Source organism: Myotis lucifugus, unplaced genomic scaffold (genome assembly GCF_000147115.1).
Source record: "Myotis lucifugus unplaced genomic scaffold, Myoluc2.0 scaffold_25, whole genome shotgun sequence".
Classification (NCBI taxonomy): Eukaryota; Metazoa; Chordata; class Mammalia; order Chiroptera; family Vespertilionidae; genus Myotis; species Myotis lucifugus.
Genome location: NW_005871073.1, coordinates 9,737,832 through 9,764,851, shown reverse-complemented (window position 1 = coordinate 9,764,851; position 27,020 = coordinate 9,737,832). Strand labels below are relative to the sequence as shown.

General features: G+C 39.6%; 1 protein-coding gene across 1 annotated transcript in view; it reads right to left on the bottom strand.

Annotated features, from left to right (window-relative positions):
• SAMD13 (sterile alpha motif domain containing 13) overlaps window positions 1-27,020 on the bottom strand; it is a 47,022-nt gene that overhangs the window by 7,644 nt on the left and 12,358 nt on the right. The window contains exon 3 of the mRNA XM_006086136.1: window positions 11,278-11,389. Coding sequence (XP_006086198.1) covers window positions 11,278-11,389 — 112 coding nt within the window. The remainder of the gene's footprint in view (window positions 1-11,277; window positions 11,390-27,020) is intronic.

Genomic DNA, 27,020 nt, shown 5'->3' with positions numbered 1-27,020 from the left:
TATATATATATATATATATATATATATATATATATATGATGGTACCTAATTTAAGTATATAAATATAAATATAAGTATAAATATAAATATAAATATAAATATAAATATATATATATTAATTTCAGAGAGGAAGGGAGATAGAAACATCAATGATGAGAGAGAATCATTGATCGGCTGCCTCCTGCATGCCCCCACTGGGAAGAGAAGCTAAGAGAAAGGCTAGAAAGAGAAAAAGAATGTTCATCAAGAAAGGTGGAAAAATAGTGAGGTAGAGCAGGAAATTGAGCCTGCAACCTGGGGAATGTGCCCTTGATCAGAATTGAAACCGGGACCCTTCAGTCCCCAGGCTGACACTCTATCCACTGAGCCAAACCAGCTAGGTCAGATTTCACCTAATTTAAATATCCAACACTGAGAAGCTTGTTAACAGGGAGAGAACATTTGTGTGGCTCTAAAAAGAAGTCTTACCTCATTTATTAAAGTAACAGTCTGAAGCAAAATGGGTCTTGCACTTAAATCAGGCACAGAATTTATTTTGGATCATTTGAGCTGATGCCTTCAGTGACTTAATGGTATCTTTCTGTATTATTTAATATTTGCTGCTGGCACAAAGTGGGTGATAAAAGGGTTCTATCTCACAAAAAAAATCTTGTACACATTTTTGATGAAGGAAAAAGTATGAAATTCAGTTCATCAAATGAGGTAACTGGGTTATAGAAATGTCTGACTAGATTTTTAAAAAAGAGTAGGTTTAAGGAACAGAATTAGAAATGAATGTTGCCCATGCATGATCAGATAAAGCTTCTTCACTTCAGGTGCTTTTTTAAAGTTAGCCTTTTTGAAATTTCTCTGTATTTAACTAAGTAACAATACCACAACAAGAAATGCTTTAAAAATGGCTTTAAAGTTCAAGTGTAGCAAGGGCTGCTGGTTGCTTTTTTCCTAGGACACACAACTGCACATTTCCCAGACTTCCTTGCAATTTGGTGTGGTCATATGACCCCATTCTGGCCAATGAAGGGACTGATGTGCACCTCTTTCAGGTCTGGCCAATGAAACCACCTACGTGAACTCCTCCTTGCTCTTTATCCTTATAGCAACTAGATGGCAATACCCAGATAATCTTGAAAACTTCTGGTTGAAGATGACAGAACCTCCATCCTGGATCCTTGAATTACTATGAAACAGACACCCCCAGTATGGACTATCTATATGATCAAGAAATAAACTTCTACTTTAATTAAGTCATTATACTTGTTTTCATCTATTGTGCCAGCAGTTAGTCTACTCTAATACACCAACCATTTCTACAACTTCACCTTCACTCTTCATCAACCAGAAGAGTCCTACTTCTACAACACTGAAAGTTAAATATCTGTTCTCTCACTCCTCACTCCCATTTATACCCACCTTTTCATTTCAACTCCACTTTCTCACAGCGGTTCTCAAACTGTGGGTCGCAAACAATGAAAATAGATCCTGCATATCAGATATTTACATTATGATTCATAACAGTAGCAAAATTACAGTTATGAAGTAGCAACGAAAATAATTTTATGGTTGGGGGGTCACCACAACATGAGGAACTGTATTAAAGGGCCGTGGCATTAAGAAGGTTGAGAACCACTGCTAGGGTCAAGAGTCCCTTCAGGATCCTCTTTCATACTAAGTCTGCACCCTCTGGTTGGCCCTCTTAGGCTATTAGCCCTCTACTGTGCTCAAGCCACAAACCCCCCATCCAGGAACAATGTAGCTTTTCTACTTCTATACATGGTGCAGCTGAGGGGGAAAACCAAGAAATCATGAAGATGAAACATTGTACTTGTGCAGTGTACCAGTATCACTCGGGTGTAGAATACCTTAACAGTTCTCTTATTTATCCTTGGTCAGCTCCCTCTTCCATTTCCCTTGGTGGTCATTCTTAATCTTCATTTGCTCTCCTCTAGTTCCTCATTAAAATTCTACCCATCCTGTCCACTCTAAGCAGAGGAACTTAGCTCTTGTTTAACCAAGGAAATAGAGACTGTTAGGAGCTACCTAATGTCCCTGAGGATGAGGGCAATTATAGCTGTATCTACATACATCCTCACCTATGCCCCAGAGCATTGGAAGGATAAGGAGGATAGAGGAAGATATCCCTGTCTTGCTCAGAATTAATCCTTTCATATTCTCTCTGTTAAAAAATAAAATAATTGAACTTATTTGAACCACCATGTATGTTATGGCTGACATTACATTGTATTGTGGTAAAATATATATAACATGAAATAGGCCAGTTTAACTATTTTTACATGTATTATTCAGCATTAATTACATTTGCAATGTTGTATAATTGTCACCACTATTTTTCAAACTCTTCTATCACCTTAAACAGAAAATCCATTAAATAATAACTGCCTCCTCCTTCTCAGCCCTTGATAACCTCTAATGTACTTTGTGTCTGTATAAGTTTGCCTATTTTAGGTATTGCATATAGTAGTAAATGGAATCCAGGCACTATTTGGTTTATTGTACTTAGCATACTTTCAAAGTTCATCCATGTTGTAGCATGTATCAGAAGTTCTTCCCTTTTTATGACTGAATAATATTCCATTGTCTGTATATACCACATTTTGTTTATACATTTATCTGTTCATGGACACTTGAGTCGTTTCCACCTTTTGGTGATTGCTAATAATGCTGCAATGAAGATTGCATGCAAGTATTTGTTGAGTCCCTCTTTTCAATTCTTTTGTGTGAAATTTCTGGGTCATGCAGTAATTCTACACTTAACTTTTTGAAGAACTGCCAAACTGTTTTCCATAGCAGCTATACCATTTTGTATTCCAACCAGCAATGCACGAGGGCTTAAATTTCTCCATATCCTTACCCCTCCATACTCTTTTGACCTCACCCCTTTCCTTATCCTCAGAGAGTTTTGCGTAATTTAACTGTCCTCAATTTTATTCAATTTTAACTTGTCCAGTTCTTTTGGTTACTTTCCTGCATGTAAATCAGATTGTCTCCTCTCTCATGAGGAAAGAGCCCTCATGCCTAGAGGACCCTTTAACTGGTTCTTCCTCCACTTGCCTACATCCCATGTCTCACGTCTCAAGTCTCACTCACTCAACTTGGAGGAAAGTGTCATTCATATTCCTCCCCCCAACTCCATTGTTATGCACAAGCTCCATTGGGCTTCACCTTTTTGACGTATTTGACCCTGTTAATCACTGCATTTTCCCTGAAACTCTTCCCTTTATGAGTTTCTATACAACCTCTCATTACTGGTTCTCTGCCCACTTCCCTGAGTGTTCTTTCTCAGTTGCTTTTTCTGTTGCCTTTCTTCTCCTATAAAAACCGTGGTGTTCTCCTTGGCCTTTTTCTAAGATCCCCTTCAAAATGCCTCTCTCATTCTTACTCCCTCCTATGAGTGATGACTCTCACATTTCTGTGGCCTGAGCTGTATACTAGATATATCTACTTACAGGCCCTCACATTTAATGCACTCAAAACTGGGGTCATGCCGAAACCGGTTTGGCTTAGTGGATAGAGCGTCGGCTTGCGGACTGAAGGGTCCCAGGTTCGATTCCGGTCAAGGGCATGTACCTGGGTTGCAGGCACATCCCCAGTAGGAGATGTGCAGGAGGCAGCTGATCGATGTTTCTCTCTCATCGATGTTTCTGACTCTCTATCTCTCTCCCTTCCTCTCTGTAAAAAATCAATAAAATATATTTTTAAACAAACAAACAAACAAACAAAACTTGGGTCATTACAGCCCTCTAAAATTTTCCCACAAACATGGTTAATGGCAGTACTTTATAACCACCAAACTGGAAACCTGGCAGTCACCCAAGTCTCCACGGTCTCCCACCTGTGAGCACTGAGCTCAGTCCTGGCGTCATAGCAGAGAACCAGGATAGGACAAATCTTCAATCTCCATTGTTAATGTTCCACTAAATTATTCTGACTACCTTCCTAGACTCTCTAATCTATCTCTTACCTTCCATCCCCAATGGAACTGTTATAGCATCTTTCTCGCCTTTGGTCTCCATGTCCTCCAAGCCACTCTCCACACTACCACTAGACTGATCTTTCAAAAACACAAATCTCATCATGGCACTCCCCACTTACTATCCTCTCTTAGTGCCTGACAGGCACAGTCCTCTTAAACCAGACTGTCTGTTAACTGGACCCCTATTTACCTTTCAGTCCAATCCCTGGACATTCCCTGGACCACTCCTCTTACTCCAAGGTATTTGGAGTTCTCAAGATAAACTATGTTATTTCATGTCCCCATGCCTTGTTTTTTTTTATCCTTCCTCTGCCCAAAATCCTCTGTGCTTCCTTTAAATGGTTCTCATATCTATAATGGTTTCAGGTGGTTTTTTATTAAACCAAAAGAATCTTCACTAATAAAAGAGAAACAAAGCAATAAAACAATTTAAAAAAATAAAAATAAAAATAAAAGAGAAACATGCAAATTTGTGTCACTCCGCTACGCCCACCAGCCAATCACAGTGACTATGCAAATTAACCCACCAAAGATGGTGGTTAATTTGCATACGCAGGTGTGGAGCGAAAACTGAAGGCTCTGGCCAGAATGAAGACTGAAGACTGAAGATTCTTGGCTTCTTTGCTGTGGCCAGACCAAAGGCCTGGGTCCCGGGTGCCGGAGGAAAACTGGTGCCAGCAGCCAGGGGAAGGAAGGCCTATTGTGCGAATCTTCGTGCAATGGGCTTCTAGTACTTACAATAATTCTTTTACTGTAACAGTCTTATATTTATTTTAATGAATGTTAGAAAAAGCTGTAACAACCATGGAAACAATATGAATAAGCCAAAGAAGCACCAGATGCCTGTCTATATCATAATGTCTTATAACTGTTCTCATTTCAAGTGAATGACTTAAACAACCTGTTAGGATTTTTGGTTTATGGAAATCTATTTCAATCAAGAATTCAAAAGACTCTTTCCTTATCAGTTTCACTTTCAATTATCTTGGCCATTTTCTTATTTGCTTTTTAACTTTTTTCTACGTTTTTATGGGCTGAAAGAACATATCAGCAGAGTGTGAGCTGACACTTCCCGTGTTCATTATGCTACAATCTTTTAAGCATTTCAGAAGCCTTCAATTGTGAAGAAATATCAGGTAGCAGAACACCTTGACTATTTTCAGTACTTAGTACTATGAAATGCTGATAAAGTAATAATAGTTATTTCCAATTTGTGGGGTTTTAGCTGGTCTGATTCAGAGCTAGATTTACCATGAAGCTAATGAAGCTTAAATTTGCAGGGGCCCTGAGGTGGTCTGCTAGAAATGTGTAAGCTTTAGACACCCCTCCCCACAAAGCCTGGCTTTGTCCTGAGTCTTATTAGAAACGACAGGCCTGGTGCAAAAATTCATGCAAGGGTGGGGTCCCTTGGCCTGGCTGGTGATTGGGGCCAATAGGGGGTAGGGGGCAGGACAGCCTGCCAGGATGAGGGACCATGGGAGGTTGGCTGGCCAAGGGAAGGGACCACAGGAGGTTGGCTGTGGAAGCGCCCTGACTACCAGGGGGCAGCTCCTGCATTGAGCATCTGCCCCCTGGTGGTCAGTGCATGTTATAGCAACCAGTCGACTGGTCGTTCAGTTGTTTAGGCTTTTATATATATATTACCCATCTGAAATCACCACAGTTGAAATCCATCTGGCCATGACTTAGAACACATGCTCAGGGTCGCTCTGACAGGCTTCCCCACTCGACTACTCCATCTGATGTGGTTAGTGTTACTTGGCACTTTGTAGCAGTAAACATTTTTACTTATATTTATTATGTCAGTGGTCTCAGAAACATATCAAAATTTAACCAAAAGTTATCTGAAAAGAAATGCCAATATCTGCATTTCAAATTAATGGCTTAAACAACCAGTCAGGCATTTCAGAGTGAAATACTGTTCTTATTTGGTTTGGGGGAAATGAGGAGATAACAAAGAGCAAAATTAATTTGTCACCTTGCGTTGCACATTATTTTGTCATGATGCTCTGAGAAAAAATTATCTCATTGATACACACTGTTCTTAAAACAGAATCACTGATGTCATTTACTTATAAGTTTGAGGAATCTGAACAATGTGAATTACATGACACTGATTAAATGGCAGATCTTCTTTAGAGTATGTATTCAGTACATATGAGTATGTGAGTCAGAAAAAGGTAGAAATGACGTGACTACACTACAAATGGGCAGAACTATCTTTGTGGCTTGCAGTTGGGGTCCAGTTTAAGTGATAAAGTTGCTGAACTGTACTGCAAGAATGCCTCCACTGGCCACTGCAAGTATTGTCAACAGAGGCGGCTTTACACCAAAGAACAGTGCTCATTTAGCCTTCAGAGTTTTACAAAAATGAATCTGATCCTCATTGTTCTGTGAGGAAGGTGGCAATGTTCTTGAATTAGCTTAGTTAAAAGGTCTTCTCTTAAAAACTAATGCTCTTAGAAAAGTAAAATTTCTAAAGTTTTTTTGACTCTTATATCCAGGGGCAAAAGCCAATTTGCTATCATCTAGTCATGAAAATTCAGCTGTATATACAACAGCTGAAATGGTTCTGTGCCCTATGCTGTGCCTAAAAGCATACTTCATGAGGGCAAGTTCTAAAATAACAACTGACTATTAAAGCAGGAGCTTGAGCATATTTTGCTTGGTTAACTCCACAGCCACTATAGAAATCTGACTCCTAGAAAAGCAAACCCTCCAGGATCACCCAGGAGTCATGACTCTCACACATGCCCCTCGCCACGGCCTAACAGGTCTGTCTGTTAGAAGACACATGGGAAAACAGTCACCATACCACCATGTCTGTGGGAAAGAGAGACAGGAGTGACAGTGCTGGAATCACTGCCCTCTTTAGGAAGGGATCCCACTGCCTCCTGCTCGATGGGCCAGTGAACACTTTGAGGACAGTGTTAACGCAGCCAGTGGACCCAACTCCCTTGATGACACAAACTACATGCCAGCTTGAGAGAGAATGACATCCCTGATCATAAGACGAGACTGGCCAGAACAGCAACACAACCCAACACACACACACACACTATGGACACTAGATCATTGGTATGGGTGTAGACAGGAGCCTAGGCCTTCCCTTTTGACAGTTAGGCCTGTAGCTGTTGCTCACACAAAAGGCTCAAAAGAGGCTTGCCAGAAGAAAACTTCATGGAGATAACTGTACCAGAGGGAAATTTAATGGAGATAACTATCATGTGGCAGTTTATCTGCACAGAGAAAAGGAGGTTACACAAAGATCACCAGCTTATTCCAGATGCCTCTCCATACCACAGGAACATGGACACCTTTCCTGTCTTTTGGACGAATGTCACTCAATGGCCTGACATCTTCCAATGGAGCATGCTGCTAGAAAACCACATCAAGTCTAGTTGCTAAGGCAACACAGTATCCAGTTGTGTACTGTGAGACCACACCATGAAGACAGACACTCTCCTAAAAGTCAGCCCATCTGAGTGGGACACGTCTGGCATCACTGTCAATGCAGACTGCTATAACAAGACACCACAAACTGGGTAGCTTAAACAACAGAAATTTATTTTTTATAGTTCTGGAGGCTACAAGTTCAAGATCACAGTAGCAATGTGGTTGGGTTCTTGTGGAGGACCCTTTTCCTAGCTTGCAGATAGTTACCATCTTGCTTTGCCCTCACATGGCAGAGAGAAGGAGCAAGCTCTCTGTTCCCTTCTTTTCAGGGCACTAATCCCATTATAAGGGTTCCATCTTCATGACCCCATCTAAATCTAATTATCTCCCAAAGCCCTCAATGACATCACATTGGAGTTAAGGTTTCAACACACACATCTTGGGGGGACACAAACATTCAGCCCATAAGACATAGCCATGAAACTAAGCTCCCACATCGTTGGCAACCGTGCCACCCTCTCTGGATTTGGCCTTTTCTAAGGTGGTTTAGGGGATGCTCTCCATGTGTTCCTGCTTAATCTAAAGGCAGGGCAAAGCTTTCCCTGAGGATATTTAAGGATCTGCCTGCTGTGACCTAGATGTGCCTGGGAAGGTCACGTGTTTGGGCTGGGAGTGGCCTGCAGTTTTCCCATCTAGAAGGAACTTGGTGAGTCACTGCTGACTGCTTGAGGTTCATTGCCAGGAAGGTCCTTGGAGGTGAAGCACTGAAGGCCTCTGAAGCATGATGATGGGGGAGGGAGGTTAATGTGGTGGAGGATCCTAACCCTCAGTCCTCATGAAAATCACAGCAGCTACTTGTCTTATCAGCCTCTCACCCTCTTTTAATGAGCAGAGAAGGCAATGAGAATTTCACAGCAGGAGGGAGAGTTGGATCACTTCTGGAGAATAATTCAAGGCAGACTCTTTCCCCTACCCAACCACCCTTCCATGAGAATGAAGGAACTCCAGCTTCTGCACCATGTTTGCAAAACTCCAGTCCCCTGGGAATTCTTTTCTTAGGCTTCTGAGTTCAGGCGGGTTCAGCACAGTAGCAAGATGATGCTCCCCCCCAGCCCCCAAAGGACTTCTGAATGAAATGCTTTGGGAGAGTCTGTTCCCTTTTGCTTCCAAGTGTCTCTAGGGCCAGAATGATGTCATCCCTGGGATAAGGGCCTGCTCCTGAGCCAACCTCAAAGCTGGCCAGTTCCATTTCTGAGGTCTGTACAGAATCCAGAAGCCCCAAAGAACACCCCCACTTCAATCTGGGACATATGCCTCTGAGAAAGTCTGAGTAGAAGCTTACTCTGAAAAATGCTTTTGGGCAGCAGGGAATCTGGCCAAGAGACCTTTTTTAGCTAAGTCCTTTTTTTGTTAATCTTTTGCAATATTGTTCAAATTTACTCAACTACAATGATACAAGTGGACTTTCTACCATTACAAACCAAAATAATTTATGTTCCAGTTGACCAGTCTTTCACTTTCCAACCTGAGCTATTTTCCCCACAATTTTATGATAAAAACTTCAAACATAAAGAAAAGTTGCATGTATATTATAATGAACATCCATATTCTCACCACCTAGATTTATAATTAACATTTTCTCTACTTACTACCCATCTACTCATCCCTCTCTCCAATTGTCAATCCATATTTTGACACATTTCAAAGTAAGTTATATGCATCAATAAGTTGTAAACTAAATACTTCAGTTTGTATGCCATTAATTTTTGAATTTTTCAAATAATTCTTTTCCTTTTGAGGTGATGTAATGCACAAATCTGAATCATTTGTATATACTTATGCATACACAGTGACAATGCATACACCTATAACCTAAACTCTGTCAAGACATTGAAACTGTCATCACCCAGAAAGTTCCCTCATGCTCCATCCGTCATTCTACTCTCCCACCTATCCAGAGGCAACCATGGTTCTGATTTTTTTCTACCACTGACGCATTTTCCAGTTTCAACCTTTATCTAAATGAAACTGCTATGGCCTGAATGTTTGTGCCCTATGAGGTAATAGGGTATTAGTAATGATATTAATAGGTGGGGCCTTTGAGAGGTGACAGGTCATGAGGGCAGAGTCCTCATGAATGGGATTACTGTTCTTATAAAGGAGGTGTCAGAGAGCTCTCACTCCGTCCTCCCTATGAGAACATAGCAATGCTCACTGTCAGGAAGTGAGCATTCACCAGACACAAAATCTGCAGCTGCCTTGATTTTGGACTTCCCAGCCTCCAGAACTGTGAGAAATAAATATTTGTTGTTTATAAGCCACCCCATTTATTGTATTTTTGTTATAGCAGCACAGACAGACTGAGACAGGAACCATTCAGTATGAACTCTTTTGTGTAAGGCTTCTCTCACTCAGCATAATCTTTTGAGACTCACCCACACTTATATTCATCAGTAGTTCATTCCTTTGATTACTGAGTAGTATGCTATTGTATGACTATAGAGTTTGTATATGCATTATCTTATAAATGGCACTTCAGTTTCCAGTTCAGACTATTATAAATAAATCTACTAAGAACAATTTTGTACAAATAGTTTGTGGACATATGTTTTCATTTCTTTCTGGTAAATAGGAATGAAACTGCTGGGTCATGGCATAGATGTATGAGTGTTTATGTTACACTCCCACCGACAATGTGACAGAGTGTGGTTGCTCCACATCCTCACCAACATTTGGGTTTATCAATCTTTCTAATTTTAGTTATTCTGGTGGGTGTGAAGCGACTCAACCTGCTATTTTGGCAAATGTTCCAAATTAAAAAAAAAAAATAGGGATCAGCTTAAAAGAAATACTGGTTGAGGAAAATCTAGGGGTTGGCATATATGATATTAAAAAAGTTCAACTATCCAAACCCAACTTGAGAGAATAAGAAAGGGCTAAAAGAATATGGAAGAAGCAGGCAGACACATTCTTCAGTTCATAATATTCTCGATTATATTATAAGATTTAATGCTGGGAAAATGGCAGCCTTTATTGATAGGGAGATAGCTGGCCCGGTGTGGACCACAACCTGCTTCCCCAATTTGCTTCCTCTTGGCAAAGCCCCTCGAGCACTACTCCTACAGATCTGAAAAATAGGGCCATGGATCACCCAGACTATCAGGAGGGACCCCTGCTTCTCTCTCTCTCTTCCCAATACCAACCCTGGACCTAAGGGAAGGGAATTAACATTTGGGGGCATCGACACTGTTAGGGCCTATCCTAGGCACTGTGCACACATTGTCCTTGAATCCTCACACCACCCCCCATCAAGTGAGGCATTGATAGCTTCATGTTGTAGATGTGAAGCCAAGACTTAGAGATGTAGTAACTTGCCCGGGTTACACAGTGTGAGAAGAACCAGGATTTAACTAAATCCTCTGCACTTTCCACTCTACTTTGCTAAGCACTGGAAAGCAAATTGGAGGGGGTTATTAAGATCAGTTGGTGCAAAGGCCACTAGTAGATAGGGCTGCATGTCTCTGTCAGATTTGTCTCTCCTTTTTCATTCTGTTCTGTTTTCTGCTTTCTAGTGTGTTTGTGTTGGAGGTAGGGCTGTTGCATCTTTCAGAATATACAGATGTAAATGAGCTTTAACCCTCCTCTCTGCAGCTGTGATTGTCTCAGGGCCTGAGTGTTCCTCTTGCACTTTTAGCTCGTCACTTTTTTTCTGCCCTTTCCCACCCTCCTGGGGTTGTTAAGGCCTGGTATGATTAGGGCTTGGTATGGAGGACACACAGAGAGCCTATGGATCCCTCACTACTCTCTGGTCCTCTTCCTCCTCACTTCCTTCTGCTTCTGTGGGAAGGGAGGTAATTGTGTTCATCATGTGTTTCTCTAGACACAGTTACCTGTTCTTGAAAAGCATTAGCCTGTTCCTCAAATCCTGCTGTCCGGAAGTAATTGACGACATCCACCACGGCCCAGTCTGCAGGATCGGGTGGTCTCCCATTATCCAGGGAACTGCAAAACACAAATCCAGATTGCTATCAGGGCAGAACATGCCAGCGTGGAGCCAGGCTCAGGACTCAGCCTACCAATAGCAGGCCCAGCCAGCTCTTCCCTGGAGGCCCAGATCCCAATTCACCTCCCTCAGGACCACAGTCATGCTTGTGTTTCTTGGGTTCAGAAGATCATTCCTCTCACTGGCTCGGTCACTGCTTTTCTAATACACCATTAGACTTTCAATATAAAGCATTTCCTCATGTACTGTTTTTTAATCCAGAGCTATAAAGAGTGGTCCAGTGATTCTGGCAGCCCACAACCTGAGTCAAGAACACCAGACCCTTTAAAGACTAATTCAAGATGGTGGCATAGTCTTTTTCCATCTCCTACCACCTTCCTCATCCCCCTTCCCATGCATCCTCTCTGCCACTGTGAAACTGCAGGGCTAATACCATTTACCGGTCTGCCATGCCCTTTACAGCTCTGGGACTTTACACACGCTGTTCCAGCCACTTAAATGCCCCTCCCCATTTGTTTCTACCTGGCAAAACCCACCATTCTTTCCTAGTTCATCCCACTTCAAATGCTTCCTCCTCTGTGAGGCCTTTTCTTATTCTACCAGGGGATTGTTTTAGCTATGACCTCCTCTGCATTCAAGAACTCTGTTCAAACTCCTCTGGTATCACTTCCCATGCTGGAGTATACTCTCTGCTTATCCAACAGTCTCCCACCAGGGCAAGAGATGTGGGCTAGAGACACACATTTGGACCTAGACCATTTCTGACTTTATTGTTCCTAGTGTCAAGTGCGAAGTTAGGAACTCAATCAATGTTCAAGTGCCTAGATAGATCAAGTAATTGTTTTCGAGGGCTGGTGGGTGAGCTGCTGGGCTGGATTAAAAAAAAATTATATATGTTGGTTTCAGAGAGAGGAAGGAAGAGGGAGAGAGAGAGAATCATTGATCAGCTGCTGCCTGCACACCTCCTACTGGGAATTGAGCCCGCAACCCGGGTATGTGCCCTGACCAGGAATCAAACCATGACCTCTTGGTTTATAGGTCAATGCTCAACCACTGAGCTACACTGGCTGGACTGGACTGGATTTAAAGAGGAGGGACAGGAGAAGTGGAATAGAGAAAGAATGGCAGGGACCTTCAGTTACTGTGACTTTGCCTCACTTCTCTTTGGGGAGTATTTGTCTGATATCGCTACTCCTCATCCAAGATGATTCTTCCAAAGTAAGCATCCAATCACACTGTTCCTGCTTAAAATCCTCCAAAGACTTCCCACTGCCTTTAAGATAAATTCCAAATAGATTAACTTGGCTTAGGAGAGCCTTCAGTACAGAGCTCCTGCTGGCTCTCCAGCTAGGAACACACTGGTGAGTAAACAGACATGGTGCTTGCTCTGTGGACCTTCAGTCCAGTGGGGAAGACACTGATCAGTAACCATACAATTAAATGTGCAGCTGCACACTGTGGTCAGTTTAAGGGGTCAGGGAGGCTTTTCTGTGAAAGATTCTTTTGAGATATGGTCTAGAAAGCAGCCAGAAATTAACCAGATGAAAAAGTCAGGAAAAAGATTATTCCAGGCTCTTTAAGAGGAATATACACTACAAGGGAGCTATGTAAGTCCTGGAGGCCACATTGAGGATTCTGGATTTTTGTGCACCAGCAATGAGGACTTGTTAAATGGGCTTATGCAAAGGGTATGACCTAGTAAGATTCACATTTTGAAGAGCATTGGAGAGGAGCCAGGAGGAAAGAAGGGGTGCCAGTGAGAGGTCTATTGGAGTCACCTGAACAAGAGATCATGGTGACCAAGACTAGAGCAGTGGCTACAGAAAAGGAGAAGTGTGCAGACTTAAGATATATTTAAGCAATAAAATTAGCATGACTTGGTGGTGGACTAAACATTGAGAATGAAGGAAATGTAACTGGATGAATGGTTACTTCACTTAGATAACACCCTCAGGGTTAGTTGGATGCACTGAATTTAGGGTACCATCTATAGTCAAGTAGAGATTTAATGTGGGACATGAGTCTGGAGCTCAAAGCAGCTGAGTGGGCTAGAGGTACACATTTGCGAGGGAGAAGCATTTAGATCAGCAGTTCTCAACCTGTGGGTCGCGACCCCTTTGGGGATCGAGTGACCCTTTCACAGGGGTCGCCTAAGACCATCGGAAAACACATATATAATTACATATTGTTTCTGTGATTAATCACTATGCTTTAATTATGTTCAATTTGTAACAATGAAAATACATCCTGCATATCAAATATTTACATTATGATTCATAACAGTAGCACAATTATAGTTATGAAGTAGCAACGAAAATAATTTTATGGTTGGGGGTCACCACAACATGAGGAACTGTATTAAAGGGTCGCGGCATTAGGAAGGTTGAGAACCACTGATTTTGACGGTAATTGAAACCTTGTAGAGGATAAGAGAAGTGGACCTGGAACTAAACCTGGGGACGTTCAACATTTAGTGAAAGTTGAAAAGATTCATATTACTTTAATGGAAATCAAACATCCAAACTTCCAAAAATCCAGGGTCTAGCTGTACCTCTGCTTCCCTTTAAGCACAATGTTTTTCCCATGGTAGGAACTTAAAATATTTGATGAAAAAAACAAACTTCTGTCCTAGCTAAAGAAAAGGGAGTCATTAATAATGGCACTTGTGATCAATGATTTATCACCACAGCACTTAATTTTAAACCATTTAAAGTGAATGTTTATAGTTAGAGGTGTCTTCCATTTGGGGGTTAGGGACTGTGAATCCATAAACAATGCATGCCCATGCACACATACACTTGGGGACATGCATGCTCACACATGTACACACACACACATACATACATCTTTTCTACTATTAAAGAGGCAATCTACATAGGGAAAAACCTGCTTTACACCATAACATTGTCAAACATTAATTATGTATTTTAATATCAAAGCTACATAGGTTTTAAAAACATTATATACGTGCTGGGATTTTCTACCATTAACATAGCAACATGAGCGAACACTGGGGACTCTCTTTGAGGCACCATTTTCCTTCTCTTGCTTAAGGCAGGCTTGAAGAATGTTTGGAAAGGAGTTCATTGTTCTAACAAACCTTTTAAGTCTTCTAATCAGCTCACTTTCTAGCAGTGAGCACAGAGTCCCATCCGATACACTTTTAAGTGCCACAGAAAACATCTGAATTCACTCTCTCTGTGGATGGTTTCAATTAACTATAAAGAATAGTTATCTAATTACAATAACAAAGTCTGCTACATTCTAATTTTAGGGTGGGAGGCTTTCCTGATTCTTATTCTGCTGGGATATGACATCATCTCATCCATAATTCTGAAATATTCTTGAGTACTAGCAATGCAGCAGAGAATAAGAACTTGGCAAAACTGTTGGCAGTGTATCATGAAGAACAGGAGCAGCGGGAACTGGGTGCTCTCTCATTCTTAGGGTGGGGGATTCCACGCAGAAGAAAGAAGGTGTTAGAAACCAATCAATGCTTTTAATAAGTAATCAACCTAAATTTAAGACTGATAGCTCCCTGCCCCCAAAAAATAACTTAGAAGAGAAATCACCATGTTGGACTATTCATATCCTGAAGAGAGAAACCTGTCTATCTTCATCTCTGTAGCTCTCAGCACCTGTAGCACAGGTCTGATGGTACATAATCAATACACAGCAAAGATCTGTTACATTAATAGACTTGCAACCAAAGAGCACTTAAGAGTCTAAAATACACTTTTCACTCATTACTTATTATCAGCCTGCCAGCTGCTTGTGAACTGGCTACTGTATCCTGTTTTTAGGAAACTAAGGCTCAGAAAAGTTAAGACACTCGCCCAAAATCACAGAGTAGACAGAGCTAAGGTTGGATTCCCTATATGCTTGCCTCCAAATCTATGCTTTTCTACTCTTCTTATTCACTGATACAACAAATATTTACTAAAAGTCTTCTCAGTACTGTGCTGGATGCAGGGCTACGGAGATAGGAATGCACAGGCAGGCCCTTCCCTCAAGCAGCTGGCAATCTGGGGAGAGGAAGCTGGCAGGTGAACAGTGAACTCTAAGTCATTCTAGCACTGAGGGGCGAGCAGGTGCCATTGAGGATGCATGCACTGGAGGGCCCATATAGTTTTTTTCCGACCAGGACACTTGAAGATTTTCAAAGGCTATTTTGAAGGTTATCTATTGCTCCAAACACCCTAAATTAGGCCCTGAGAGGGAAGACTTGCACACGCAGATACATGCAGGCACACATGGTCACTTCACAAGCATGTCAAACTTGGGGCCAGCAGGCCACGGGCCGCATTTATTTAAACGAGGCATGTGGCCCACTGGCTGCAAGTTTGACATGCTTGTGAGCGTGCTGAATGATTTCACTAGGCCCTTCCAATGGTTTCAGCAACAGTTTTAAGGAGAAAATTGGAGATGATCCAAGGCAACATGATGGCAGGCTTGGCGAGGCCAGAGTGCCCGGGCTGGGAAAATAATGAGAACACTGCAGAGGAGAGATTTCAGTGTCACTTTTCCCCACTGGGAAAGCCACACTTCTCCTCAAGGACTGCTGTTTGTGGCCAAACTGGGACACTTTGTTTCCTTTTAAATGGGCCATTCTCTCCACATCTTTTCTTATAACTTGTGCATATCAAATTCCAGAAGGAATTTAAGGGTGCTGTTTAAAACACCTCCCAAATGGTGGTTCCCATTGTGGCTGCTAATTTTGCACTGATGAAAAGAGATGGCAGATATAAAAGTACTGTTATCATTTAATATTTATTATTCACTAGCATCATAGCAAAATGTTTCTTAGAATACAATGTATTAAGGTGATCAACTCCTGAATACTTTTCCAGGAATTTTATCTTATTATAAAAAAATAGCAAAAAATGTGGGCAAAATTTGTCTACAATCCCCTCACTTAATCAAATCAATGTATCCATTTAGCCACTCACCTTTTGGTCCCTGTGGATATGGTTAGGTACATCATGGATTGATAAAAATTATATCATGTGTGAATAAGTCACACTGGGAAATGATTATCCCTTAATTAAACAATCACCTCACTTTTAAAGAGAGCTAGAGAGACATCATCCTGGGAACAGAAATGCAATAAATAACAAATTTGGCAGATATATGCAGATTGGGACCTTATAATGAGCGTTTTCATGTTCCCACATTATAATTTTAAGTGCTGGTAGCAATAGTCTCTGTTTCCTCTTTATTTATTAGTGAAGGCATATGGAAAATAGTTGAAACTCTTTCTCTGAATCTAGTATGTGTATATTTTACAGTACATAATGGAATTATAGAGTTTGAAGGTTGCTCAGACCAAGAGAAAACTGGGTAAATACAATCCATATGTGATTCAAAATCCCATTATACTCAGTAATTGCATTTGTGCTTTAAAGTTCAGAGCAAAAGTTACTTTAGACACTGGTTAATATATTATGGTGATATATATATATCACATTACTCTTCTTATAAAGCTAATTCTCTATGTTACTTAAATTTCCACTCAGAAATGCACTCTAACTTTGTACTGCCTTGACCTTTATAACTTACTTTCAAAATTAAATTAGCTTACTCTTTGCCTGTCTTAAAATAACCTCTGGCTAAAAGCAATATAATTCTGATTGTAATAAATTAATATTGATCTCTTTGCCTATGACATATCTCAAAATGTAGCAACTAAATGAGCTTTAGCTTTATCTCCTTTTCTTTCTCCCTCTCCCTTCATCCTAACAAGCAGGGATCTGGCTACAAGGCAGGCAGGCCCCAAAAGAGAATGATTCAAAGGTTCTTGACAGGCCATTTTTTTATTTTTAAATATTCAGATAAATAAACATTGACTGCATTTAGCTGCAGCATACCCAAGCAATGAAAACATTGAAAAGGCAATTCTTCAAGCCTTCTGTATATTTCAAATTCTTTAGCTTGGTATTCAGGGGTTTGATTCAGACATAACTTTCCAGGCTTATTTCCCATCCCAAGTATGTACCGAAATCCAACTGAGAAAAATCCTGGACTTTCTATGGCCCCCACTTTGGTCATGCCACTCAAAGCTCGTCTGTTCAACTTCCAGGGATTAGCACCTTACTTGTTTTTGAAAAGGTACTGGTTCACCCAGCCTGGGTGGCTCAGTGGTCGAGTGTAGACCTATGAATCAATCATGGCACATACTTGGGTTGCGGGCTCAGTCCCCAGGAGGGGGTGTGCAGGAGGCAGCCAATCAATGATTCTCTCTCATCATCGATGTTTTTATCTCTCTCTCTTCCTCTCTGAAATCAATAAAAACATATTTTTTTAAAAAAGGTACTGGTTCAATGTCCCCATAGGAATATCCCCAGTCAATCTTGTATTCCAATTACTCATTACCTTTAACCTGCCTATTATGAGCCAGTCACTTGATGAGTCTCAGAAACATTCCAGCAAAGAGGAAAGTCTCAAGTCAGCTGCGTGATAAAGAGGATCATGTGCATTCCCTGCCTTATTCCAAAAAGCGGTGAAGGAGCAGGAGGAAGAGACAGGTGGAGGAAGGGCACGGAGGTAGAAGTCAGCACGGCAATGTGAGTCAGGCCGTGCTCAGTGTGGGGATGAGAGGCTTTGGAGGCCTGGAACCGCAGCAAATCCAGGAGCAGGTCCCAAGGACAGAGGGGTGACTCCCTGCATCATTTCTTTCCACTATAACAGGTCTCTTCCCTCAGGCTGACGGCTTTCCTCTCAAGTGGCATAACACACTGTCCTTGGATATGTCTGCTGGGAATGCTCCCCAACACCCTACCCCATCTTTCTGAAAAGAAAGGATCGTACAGCCGCCTCTTTTCCCACCTGTTCTTAACTTTCTAGTGCGAATGAAGGCCTCTGAACTTGTGTAAATAAGGACACTCCTCTCAAGAGGACTCAATGAACTTCCGGTTTTTATTCACTATCAGATACAATTTATGCCAAGATTCTTGCTAAACACAAACATATGAATGTTTCATATCCCAAGCATTAATACTAAAGACAATTATGTAAAGACTAGAGGCTCAGTGCATGAAATTCATGCACGGGTAGGGTCCCTAGGCCTGACTGGTGATCAGAACTGATCTGTGGGGTGACTGGCAGGGCAATCAGGGGCCCCCTGCTGGAACCCACCTTGGCCAGCCTGGTGCTACCCGCTCGCTGGCCCCGCTTCCTACCACTGCTGCTGGTCGTCTCTCTCTGTGGGATAACAGGCGGGGCGATCAGGGAGTCCCTGCTGGCACCCGCCTTGGCTGGCCTGAGGCCTGAGGGCTTGGGGCAGCTCCTGTGTTGAGCATCTGCCCCCTGGTGGTCAGTGCGTATCATAGCGACCGGTCGTTCTGCTGGTCGGTCTATTTGCATATTAGGCTTTTATTATATAGGGTTGCCCGAAGAACTTCCCCTCCCTGCTCTGAGCCACAGCACAGTGGCACCATCCCAGAGGACTTAGTGTGGCTTCACTGCTTAGACAAACTCAGTTTTCTTTCTGTAAAGATAGAAACTAAGATAGCACACCAGAAACTAAGTAGAAAACAGCAACCATTCAAGACTACTATTGTATAAAAGATAAATGATGCAGGTTTGTGAATTCTGCTGGCTTTGATGGAAGCTCCTGTTATTTTCATACTTAAAATATGACATTATGCTTAGCTGACTGTAGTTTTATGCATTTTACACTTTTGAAATGTTTAATGTATACTTCTTTAAGACAGTTATTTGCAATGGACATACTGGTATAAATCAAAATAGTAAACACAATTCTTAATTCAAGTTATAATTTGATTTAGGGAATAATCAAACATTTATCATAAGACAATATGATAAGACTGAATGTGCAGTCCCCTCTCCAATCCCTATGTTGAAGCCCTAACCATCAATGTGATTATATTTGGAGATAGGGCTGTTAGGAAATGGGACAATTAAGGTTAAATGAGGACATAAGGGTGGGGTCCTAATTCAGTAGGCTTGGTGGTCATGTAAGAGCCACATGCATGCACTGAGGAAAGTTGGTGTGAGGACATAGTGAGAAGGTGGCCATCTGCAAGCCAGGAGGAGCACTCTCTCCAGGAGCTGAATCAGCCAGCATCTTGATCTGAACCTTGCCAGCCTCCAGAACTCAGAAATAATTTCTGTTGTTTAGGCCACCCATTCTATGGTATTTTGTTATGACAGACCAAGCTGACTAATACACTATATATCCGAATGAAGAGCCAGCCATAAATTATTAAGGAATAAATTTTAGCTTCATGAAGAAAACTAAAACTGTACCAGTTACAAGTATCACTGTTAACTCCATATATATCTGTATTCAAGAAATATAGCACTCTAACTTGTCCCACCAAACATATCTGCAGAAGGGTTACATCAGATCCTCATTGGAAAGGTCATTTTTCAGGTTTAAATTAGTGGCTCAGCTTTCTTCCCCTCCCCTCTTCTCCCTCTCCTCCCTTCCTCTCTTCCCCTCCCCTCTTCTCTCTCTCCTCCCTCCCTCCCTCCCTCCCTCTCTTCCTTCCATCTGTTAAGAAGTATTTGGTATTTAGCCACTTCAAATGTCTTAGGAGTTTTATTTTGTTTTTCTCTGGAAAGAACAGCATCCCAGGAACCATCACTCACTGCATTCAGGTAGAGTGGGGCAGGCAGTGTAGTTGTGGGGTCTGGGAAAGGTAGACAGAACAGATGAGAGGGGTAGGATTGGGAGATTATATCTCAGAACTACCTAGCAAACTAGGTACAATCCCTCATTGCTTTCAAAGAATATACATCTAAGGACTGCTGATTATGTATGTGATACCACAAAAGGATAGGATTAAGAGTAAATGAATGAAAGCTAGAGCCAGTGATCAGACACACAAGTGCTTCTATCAGTTTCCTCTTCCTCTTTCCTTAAGGAGCCAGGCAAGGCTTCCAGGCAAATTACCAAATAACCCATGAGGTTATTTATTCAATCCTAGAGCAATTGCTTGCCACACAAATGGAGAGCTGACTGATGTGTAGATTTCTGTACATGTGAACATTATTAGATTGTAATGAAGTAAGTAATAGTAGCCATTGTTATTGTTATATGAAAAGTCTCTTGATGATAATTCTACATTGAAATCAGAGTTTTGGAATTTTAGCATACCAATAATAAATTCTAACTTGACCGTAACATTTTACTCTTACCTTCATCTCCTAATCCTCTAAATTCATGTGGGCAAAAATGATAATTTATTTAACTTAATACTTAGCTTAATAAATGGTGTTGGAAAAACTGTACAACCACATGAAAAATAATGAAACTGGACCATTACCTTATACCATACATGAAAATTAACTCAATATTGATAAAAAATTTGAACATAAGACCTGAAATTATAAAATTCCTTGAAGAAAACATAAGCAATAAGCTCCTTGACATTGATCTTGGTGATGATATTTTGGATCTGACTCCAAATTCAAAGGCAACAAAAAAAAAATAAACAAGTAGGACTACATCCTATATCAAACCAAAAAGCTTTGGCAAAGTAAAGGAAACCATCAACAAAATGAAAAGTCAACCTGCACCCTCTCACAATCTGGGACCCCTCAGGGGATGTCGGAGAGCTGGTTTCAGCCCAATCCCGCAGGCCAGGCAGAGGAACCCCACTGGTGCACGAATTCGTGCACCGGGCCTCTAGTATTTAATAATAAGCAGCAACAAAAGCAAAAAATCATGAAAATATTCATAGCACAATTTCCTGAGCTGTTAACAACATGAGGTTTAGCAGTAAACTGACTCATACACATGCATTCTCTCCTTTGTCATCAGACAGATGCGTGACTGATCACACAGGTTATCAGCATGAAAGGATTGTCAGGTCATGAACCGAAGTTTTGTTAGACAACTGAGACATTTTTCCATCAAAAACCGAATTGTTTGAGGTGGGAGACATTCGAGAACTGAGGTTTGACTGTAATACTATATTATATATTTGAAAGTGGCTGAGGAAAAAAAATTGTAACTCTGTATGGTGACAGATCATGGTAAACATTTCACAATATATACAAATAATGAATGATTATGTTGTACATCTGAAACAAATGTTATGTCAATTATATCTCAATTTTTTAAAAAGCTAATAGCGTAATATTAAAGCAAGTTTAAAACATTATAACCTTCATTACTAAGAAAATTTATCACTTTACTAATTATAAAAGAAATGTTAGTTCTAAAATTTAAAAAAAATCTTTCATAATGAAACAACACACTGAGCACAAAGACAGAGAAAGACAGTGGGATACACATGTAACAAAAGGCATGACATTAATAAGAAATAGATTCTTTTGAAAGTCCTTGCTAAACTGTCGTTGTGATCTTTCTATTGCAGTAGAGCTTCTCCACTGAGGGGTAAGGGGCTTGGTGGTGGGGAGATAAACTGCTTCCTGTTGAAAAGGGAAGAAGGAAAAAAAGACCAATTGATGAAAAAGAGAGTAAGATTAAGTGAATGTAAAAAACTGACACTGAATACTTGTGATTTATACAGATATAAATATACATGTAAAATACCTAGAATTGTTTTCAAAATTTAGTAAAAATTCTAACATGGATCTAAGTATGGCCAAACATAGATTAATGATAAGAGTGTCAAGTACCAAGGTTTATGATTAATTCAAAATTTGTGCATCAGAAATCCACCAAAAAACACTATAATTCCATTTGTTCAATAAAAGCTTATTTATGTGTTCTTCAAATATATGTGTATTTTGTGAATGTACTACATATGAATACATGTGCATATATATGTACACTGTTGTGTGATTATCTATATATATAAAAGCCTAAGTGACCATTATGACTGAATGACTGGAACAACCAGAATGACTGGTTGACCAGTCGCTATGATGCACACTGACCACCAGGGAGCAGACGCTCCACACAGGAGCTGCCCCCTGGTGATCAGTGCGCTCCCACAGCCAAACTCCCGCGGTCCCTCCCCCTGGCTGGACAGTCCCCTGATAGGCCTTGATCACTGGCCAGGCCAAGGGACCCCCACCAGTGCACAAATTCGTGCACCAGGCCTCTAGTGTGTATATATGTAGATAGATAGATACAAGAGTATTTGTACAGAAACTGTCTAGAAGAATATATCCTCAACTATTAAAATGGCTCCCTCTTAGTCATTTATTTTTCAATTTAATAAGCACTCATGAACCCACCAGGCAAAATGAATGCTAGAATCTTGACAATAACTAACCCAGCCCCACTCCCCTGACCCAAAATCATCCTCATCCTCAATCTTATACTCATGTAACCCTCCTCTTGATGTATGTGTGCAAGGTTCTCTTGGCTACATATCTGTGCAATATGGTAGCAACTAATCACATGTGGCTATTAAACATTCAAAATCTGACTGAGGAACTGAATTTTTAATTTTATTTAATTTGAATTAGTTTCAATTTAAGAAATTGAACTGGTACAAAATATGTTTCTGTTAAAAGCAACTTCATTGTTTTGGTGTGACATTTCACTTTAAACGTTGCATCACTTAGGATACTATTATTAAATTGAAGTTCTCTTATCAGATGCCTGTGTCCTCTCTAGCATTACACATATATACATGGCCAACCTAGTTGGTGTCAACAGATTAATTCAGTTTAAATGAATTTTCCTATGTACCCATGTAACGTTATAATGTGTTTGATGCAAACAGCAAAAGTTATAAGGATCTCTCTATGTTGTAATTGGAAATTAAGTTGACATTCTTCCTATTTTAAATATGATAAAATGTTTTTTAGTTAAAATAAGTTTAAACAAATTTTAAGATTTTTAAAAAGAGGTATACTCCTGATGCAGAATCAAAAGGTGATGCACTAGAAATTAGCACTAACAATAAAGAGAGAAGAGTGAGTGAAAGCATATTGGAAATTTCATGATGAATAGCAATTGCAATTTGTTGGAGCAGAACAAAAGGAAAAAAAAGCTGTTTGTTATGTAAAAAATGGTAAAGAAAAAAATGGAAAATATTGAGAGACATTTTCAGCATATATAGTGAATTTTGGTAACTTTTTTTCTCAACAATCAAAAAGGAACTGATGAAGTCAAGTTGCGTGAAATAAAAATTTAATGCCCCACAAAACATTCTGAAGTGGTTTTTAAAGAATCCAAGCTTACAAATTTGTCCAGCTATAAACAGATTGGTTTCTGGCATAAAAAAAGAAAATAGTTTTTTTGACGGATATGTGGTTACATTCAGATTTGTTACAATATTATGAGGAAAGACTAAAAAGGTACTTCACAAAAAATGAAAGGTTCTTTCATCAAACCGCAAAAAAATTGTGTGAAGAATATAAGATTTACTTAACATTATCTAATATCAATTGATTTTCAAAATTTGAAAAACACAATTCCTTTTCTTTAGTTTTAGATGAATAGTACAGCATAAAAGACACTGCTCAAATAACTTGGAGTGTGCTTTGTCTCAAAAGACTCCCAAATTTATGAAGAAATTATGTCAATATATGGCCTGAAAAATCAAACTCATAGTTTAAATATTTTCAAATCTTTTACATCTAAGAAGAACTTTAGCTAGATTGGCAAAAATTAAATTCTATCCCAATGGATGGAACTTCAGCCACATTAAGTAAAAAATAAAATCTGGATTTAATGTAATTTTAAAACAAGTGACTTATGTTTTTCTTATTGCTTCATTCTACTGTATGATATTCATGTTCAATTTTCAAAACAGACTTGTGAAAAGTGTCATAGATACTATTGTTAAATGAGTCAGTGTGTATTTGCCAATGCTATGGATGAATGCCAGATAATGTAACTCTTAAAAGAAATAGAATACAATAAATGTAATAGTCTGTGTTCTTTGTCAATGATTGTTGGACAAGTCATGGAAGAATTTTGCAAAGACCCATTGTACCGTTAAGTCCAATTCAAGACTTTATTAAAACAAAAGAAATACTTGCCAAATATTCAATAATTAAAGAAAAAAATGCCAGAGTAATTTATATTTTCTCATTGATATCAGACTACGTATAAATGATCTACTTGAAGCTAATTTGTGATCTATTTAAACAGGCACAAAATATTGTATGGAAATGGAAACTTTACAGAATACAACACAAATAATTTCACACATTTTTCTAACATAAATCAATTTTTTAAAAATTAAAGAATGATTTATTGATATTGACAAACTTATAGTTGCTTATAAATTTTTACAATACCCCTTTAATTCTATAACAATATATATTTTTTAAATATATTTTTATTGATTTTACAGAGAGGAAGGGAGAGGGATAGAGAGTTAGAAACATTGATGAGACAGAAACATCAATCAGCTGCCTCCTCATGTCCCCTACTGGGGAATCGAGCCCACAACCAAGGGCTTGACCAAAATAGAACCCAGGACCATTCAGTCTGCATGGCCCTTTATCCAATGAGCCATACTGGTTAGGATCTATGATAATAATATTAACATATGAATTAGTATATTTAACTTGGATAGGAGTAGTTTCAAAACTGATAATGCGTTTGCTTCAAAGTCAAATTAGATAGTTTATAAAAGAAGAAACAGTTGTGTCAATGTGTATGCATATATTAAAAGAAAATAACATTTTGGTACTTGATTCCTTTATTGAAATTTTTAAGTATGCTTGGAATTATTGGGGTATGTGATTCTACTTTTTCAATTAATTTTATTAAGTCTGATACAGATCAAAAACTGCTAATAAAAAAATTATAACCAAATTGAGAAATACTCTAAGTATAAAATATACAATGGATTTAGAAAATTTAGTATAGAAATGTAAACTATTTTATTAATAATACTAGAGGCCCAATGCATGAAATTCGTGCAAGGGGCTCGGCCCTCACAGCCCCAGCTTCATCTGGAAAGTCATCTGGATGGTCGTTCTGCTGTTTGGTCTAATTAGCATATTAGCTCTTTATTATATAGGATACTATGTTGGTTACATGTTAAAATAATATTTTGGATATTTTGAGTCAAATGTAAAATATATTAATTTCATCTGTTTAAATATGACCACTAGATAATTTTAAATTACATATGTGGCTCAAGTGTTATTTCTATTTAGCAGCACTAGTATGTATCCAGAAATAGAATGGTTGAGTTACAAAATATTTGATTTTTCAATATTTGAAGATAATATGAAATTTTTTTCCAAAGTTGCTGTACCAGTTTAAACTCTCATTGCCACTATATCCTATAAATCCATATCCCAATGATTGGTATAGTCAGATACTAAAATTTTTGCCAAGTGAATGGGCATATTACTGTAATACTGATATTTTCTTGGTCAATAAAGATATTGAACACCTCTTCATATGTTAATTTGTCATATTATTTCCCCTTCTGTGGAATGTTTGCTCATATTTTGGTAACTTTTTTTTTGGAAAAATCATTATTATTTTTTAATTACAGTTGACATATAATATCATATTAGTTTCAGATGTACACCCCAGTGATTAGACATTATATAAATCATTAAGTGATCTAGTACCCATTAGACCCCATACATAGCTATTAGGATATTATTGACTATATACTAGAAGCCCGGTGCACGAAATTTGTGCACGGTGGAGGGGTGGGGGGAGGGATCCCTTAGCCTGGCCTGCACGCTCTCCAATCTGGGACCCCTCTCAATCCTGGACTGCTGTCTCTTAACTGCTCACCTGCCTGCCTGCCTGATCACCCCTAACTGCTCCCCTGCCAGCCTGATTGCCCCTAACCGCCTCTGCCTTGGACCCTGCCACCATGGCTTTGTCCAGAAGGAGGACTGGATGACTGGAAGATGTTGGGTTGACTCAGTCTAATTAGCATATTACCCTTTTATTAGTATGGATTCCTTTTGCTGTACTATATATCCCCATGACTATTCTGTCACAACCAATGTGTACTTCTTAATCCCTTCACCCTTTTCATCCAATCCTCCAACTCCCTTCCATCCGCCAACCATCAACATGTTCTCTGTATCTATGAATCTGTTTCTGTTCTGTTTCTTTGTTTTGTTTTTTAGACTCATTGATAGATATGTATTTATTGCCATCTTATGGTTCATATTTTTTCCTTCTCCTTCTTCTTTCTTCTTCATAAAGACCCTTTAACACTTCATGTAATACTGATTTGGTTGTGATAAATTCCTTTAGCGTTTTACATGGCCTTATATTCCAAATGATAGCTTCGTTGGGTAGATTAATCTTGATTTTAGGTCCTTGATTTTCATCACTTTGAGTACTTTTTGCCAGTCCCCTCTGTCCTGCAAAGTTCCTGTTGAGAAATCAGCTGACAGTCTTATGGGAGCTCCCTTGTGGGTAACTAACTACTTTTCTCTTGCTGCTTTTACATTTCTCTCTTTATCTATAACCTTTGGCATTTTCATTATGATATGTTTTGATATGGGACTCTTTGGGTTAATCTTGTTTTGGATTCTGCACTTCCTGGACTTGTATATCTATTTCCTTCACCAAGTTAGGAAAGTTTTGTCATTATTTTTCAAATAGGTTTTCAATCTCTTGCTCTCCCTCTTCTCTTTCTGGCAACTCTTTGATGTGAATGTTGGTATGCTTGAAGATGTCCCAGAGGCTCCTTACACTATTCTAATGTTTTTGGGTTCTATTTGCTCTTCTGTTTGGATGTTTTT